At 43.9% G+C, this 4,688-nt stretch overlaps 1 protein-coding gene across 1 annotated transcript; it reads left to right on the forward strand.

The window, feature by feature from the left end:
* Positions 1 to 772: 772 nt before the first annotated feature.
* Positions 773 to 1,774, forward strand: LOC112865088 (olfactory receptor 1S1-like). The gene is given in 1 exon segment (XM_025928121.1): positions 773 to 1,774. A coding segment is annotated over 1 exon segment (969 nt). The 5' UTR covers positions 773 to 805.
* The last annotated feature ends 2,914 nt before the right edge of the window (positions 1,775 to 4,688 follow it).

A 4,688-nucleotide genomic window follows, 5' to 3' on the forward strand; every position in this document is an offset into this window, starting at 1 on the left:
TTTAAGTCTCTTATGCTTTGTCTCTCTCTCCCACTCTAACCTCTTTTTTTTTCCCCTTCCCCTCCCCCATGGGTTTCTGTTAAGTTTCTCAGGATCCACATAAGAGTGAAAACATATGGTATCTGTCTTTCTCTGTATGGGGAGCCTCCCATCTTTAGAAGTGGCCCACAAACACAAGTCTTCAGGTTCTTACAAGTCCCCTAAACTTTCTCCGTTCACCTAACATCCATCCACGAATGAAGTGAACTTCTGGTCTCCCTTCTTGTACACGTTCCCCAAGAGTAGCTTTTCTGCATCCTCCCCCTAACGTGAGTGGGCAGGAGCACCCACACTGCAGTATATTTCAGTAAGCTCGCTTGGTTCTCCTTCCCAATCTCTTCCCTCAGTGACTCTTCCCAGTTCTGTCTTCTTCAATTTCAAAATGAAAGCGAACGCTAGGAAAGGTGTTAGGGCCATTTTCTTCATTTTTAAGTAATTCCTTCAGGGGTATCCAGCATCTTTAGAATATGGAGTACACCTCACCTATTGTCCTTAGTTTCAGACTTTTCACTGCATTTGGAACCCACTCTAACCATCACTGTCAGAGTCGTGTTCAAGTTTCAAACGTGTTCATTGAGAAATGTCTATCGTGGTGGCTCTGACTTTCCTTTTGAAGGCATTTCCTGAGTCTCTGAACCGCTGACATAGTTCCTCATTAAGTAATCTTTCTCCACCCCCCTCCAGCGGCTACAGCCAAATGTTACCACACTGGCTTTTCTTTGGGTCTGTGAAGACCTTGTGTTCCTTTCTCCAGATCAGCAGAAATATGCATCAAGGAAATCGAACCACCGTCTCTGGGTTCCTCCTTCTGGGACTCTCCAACGAGGCTGAGCAGCAGAAGGTCCTCTTTGTGCTTTTCCTGGGTATGTACCTGGTCACTGTAGTTGGGAATGGACTCATCATCCTGGCCATCGGCTTGGATTCTTACCTTCACACTCCCATGTATTTCTTCCTTGCCAATCTGTCCTTTGCTGATATTTCCTCTGTATCCACCTCAGTCCCCAAGATGCTGATGAATATTCAGACCAAGACTCAATCCATCTCCTATGAGAACTGCATCACGCAAATGTACTTTTCTATTGTGTTTGTCGTTATTGACAATTTCCTCTTGGGCGTCATGGCCTATGACCGCTTTGTGGCTATCTGCCACCCTCTGAACTACATGACCATCATGCAACCCAGGCTCTGCGTTTCACTTGCGGTCATTCCGTGGGTCCTCAGTAATGCTGTTGCCCTAATACACACTCTTCTGCTCCTTCCGTTGCTTTTCTGTGACAGCAACACTCTCCCACACTTCTTCTGTGACTTGGCGCCTCTGCTCAAGCTGTCCTGCTCAGACACAAGGATCAATGAACTCGTATTATTTATCGCGGGCTTATCGGTTGTCACCTTCCCCTTTGCCCTCATCCTCTTCTCCTACATCTGCATTGTCAGGGCTGTCCTGAGAATCTCATCCACAGAGGGAAAGTAGAAAGCCTTCTCCACCTGTGGCTCTCACCTGACAGTTGTATTGCTCTTCTATGGGACCATTGTAGGGGTTTACTTCTTCCCCTCAACCACTCACCCTGATGGCGGAGATAAGATTGGTGCAGTGCTATTCACTGTGGTGACGCCCATGATGAACCCCTTCATCTATAGCCTGAGGAACAAGGACATGAAAGGTGCCCTAAGAAAGCTCCTCAGTAGGAAAATCTTCCTCCCTTTGATGCCGTGGGCATCTGATTTATCCCCATAACCAGATGGATGATTCTGCCCAGAGTTTATGGCATAGATGTGATGGTTCAGTTTTAGATCCGCCTCCGAGGGGCTGGGGCTTTCCCACATAGCTCTGGTCTTGGAAACGAAGCCCTAACCCTGTTGGTAAGTCACAAGGAAAGCGCATTATTCTGATTCTCATCTATGTTCCTGCAAACTTGGGCACAAATCATTTATAACTTAGACAATAACAAGTGCATGTAGTACCTTTTACAGCTTTGGAGACAGTTATTTTATTTATTTATTTGTTTGTTTGTTTGTTTGTTTGAAGACAGTTATTACTAATTCCTTTATTCAATCTTGATTTCTCTAGGTCAGCTTTTCTCAAAGTCTGTTTTGCCAAAACTACTATTCGGTGAGATGTTCACAGAAGGGTCCCACATCCAAATAATGTGAGGCAACTCTGAGCTGCATGAAGTAAACGTCTTCACTAGACAACTTCTTAGAGCCTTTGGTATAGCATAAATCTCCAAGAAGGCAGTATGGTATGCAGCAATTCTCAAACGTATTCAATCATATATGAGCTTATTCAGTCGGATATGACCTGACTCATCACCAAGTAGTTCGTGGGACTAGTGTGCAAAACATAATTGGAGAAATGCATTCAATGACAAATCAGAGAGAATTTCTATAAAAGACATCAATTCTAGTCCTGACTCTGCCCCAAAGTAGTTATGAGATTTAAGGCATGTCAATTCACTTTCTTGAGTCTACTTTCTCATCTATAAAACAAGGTTATTAGTTCTAGTTGGTAAGAGCCACAGGTGGAGAAGGCTTTCCACTTTCCCTCTGTGGGTGAGATTCTCAGGACACCCCTGACAATGAAGATGTAGGAGAAGAGGATGAGGGCAAAGGGGAAGGTGACAACTGATAAGCCCGCGATAAATAATACGAGTTCATTGATCCTTGTGTCTGAGCAGGACAGTCTGAGGTGACTTCTCTCCTCAACCAGCTGCAATGGTCTTGGGTTCAGCTTGGCAATAAAGCTCACAAAATACACCAAGAATCAAGCTTTAAGAAAACTTTAAGGATACGGGACAGCCACAAAACACACACACGATGGCATCATACAGGCCTCATTTAAAAAATTTTTTTAACATTTATTAATTTTTGAGAGACAGAGAGAGAGAGAGCACGAGTGAGGGAGGAGGGTAGAGGTCTCATTTAGAAGGCACACCTTCTAAATATCCCAGTCATTCCATACTTGGAATGTGCATGGTCATGAGAGAGAGAGCACTCGTTGGGTGTGGACGACCTCAGTTCAGGAAGGCTTCAGCTCTGGGGTTCCTTAGCCATTATGCCTTGCCTCTTGATGATCCCCATAGAGATATGTGACTAGCACCCCTTTTCAGGTACAGCTGCATCTATGCAAATATAAGCTGCTCATCAATTACAAATTCCTTCATAACCAATTTTAACAAACAGATAAAAGTGGCCAAGAAGCTTCAGAGCCACTTTGGCAGGGCTGTCTTGCATCTTGGATCCAGGATCCACCTAGAAAATTCTGGACTTCATTGCAAGAGGGATTAGACCAAGGGTCAAACCTCGGACTTCCTTGAGGCTGAGAAAGGCTACAAACCAGGTTTTACTGCTTTCCTCCCAAATCCCACCTGTATCTACTAACCAAGACTCAGTGAAGGAATCAGGCACTTGTAGCCTGGAAACACCCCTCAGGTGACCCTTGTGCTAAAGAATCACTGAACCCCACAAACTCTGAGTTCCACTCCAGCTCTGGAATTTTTGCAAACCTGGGTGCCCACTGGTTGATGGAAATGTCTTTCAGACATCTACCTTAAATAGCTCCCCAGAGGAACATGTTCTTTTTCTGTGTCCAAATCCTTTTTAAAAAACACTTGCAGCTCTGGAGCAAACTTTTATTCGCTATTTAATCTGATTCCTCTAACAATTGCACTGTAGCGTGAAAAGATTTGGTTCTAAATCCTGGCTTTTCAGGAAGTTGGGATTCACCTGCGTGATCCATAGAAATTATTTAAGCATTGAAACTTGCTTTCTTCGTCTGTCAAACTGGAGTAATCATCCGAACATCCCAAAGCTGTTTGTGAGTAAATGGACATGTATGTGAGACAACCATAGATCCTCGTATATCGTAGACACTATTAAAAAAATTCCTTGTTTTGGGAACTGTCCCAGGCTCCCAACCCCAATCTACCTTCCCGGCCAAACAAAGTTTATTCAGTGCCCAATCTAAGACTTTTCTTCTTCTCTAAACTCATAAAAGCCCAACCTCCATAAGAGGAGATACGTAATCAGCCACCCGCCTTTCTCTCTGGTGTCTCTCAAACTTTTATGCTTCATTTGATTTTTGCATTATAAATTTAAAATCCACTTGCTTTTATATGACTTACCAAACTGGCCTCCAAGTCCTTGTTCCTCAAATACCTCAAAGTCCACCCTGTTCCACCCACAACTCCAACATGAACCATAGAACCCTGCTTTCACTATTCCACCGGGACAAGTAGAGAGTCCTAGATTTAGAATCAAGAGACTTGGGCTCTGCAATGAACTCACTTGTGACAAACCATGTTACCAACCTCAGTTTCTTTTTCTGTAACATAACAATTGGTCTGATATACGCAAAGAAGGTTTTACGACAGCATTATCATTATGCCCATTTACGTACAACAGCATGTGCACAAAGAGATGCCTAGGAAGAGAGTCAGCAAAATATTGAGAGTGGTTGTCTCAGATCGTGTTTTCCAAAAACAGCCAGCCACGACAATATTTCCATCTCACACGCTCTTGAAGAAGTTTGCCACTTCTTCATCAAGAGATGGAGTCAGTGTCCCTCTCCTTGAACCTGAGGGCTTTAGGGCTGCTCTGATTAATAGAGTGCCCCACAAGTGGTGCTGCACGATTTCCAAGACTCTTAGAAA

Source organism: Puma concolor, chromosome D1, assembly GCF_028749965.1.
Source record: "Puma concolor isolate L17-30 chromosome D1, mPumCon1.1.hap2, whole genome shotgun sequence".
In the NCBI taxonomy this organism is placed as follows: domain Eukaryota; kingdom Metazoa; phylum Chordata; class Mammalia; order Carnivora; family Felidae; genus Puma; species Puma concolor.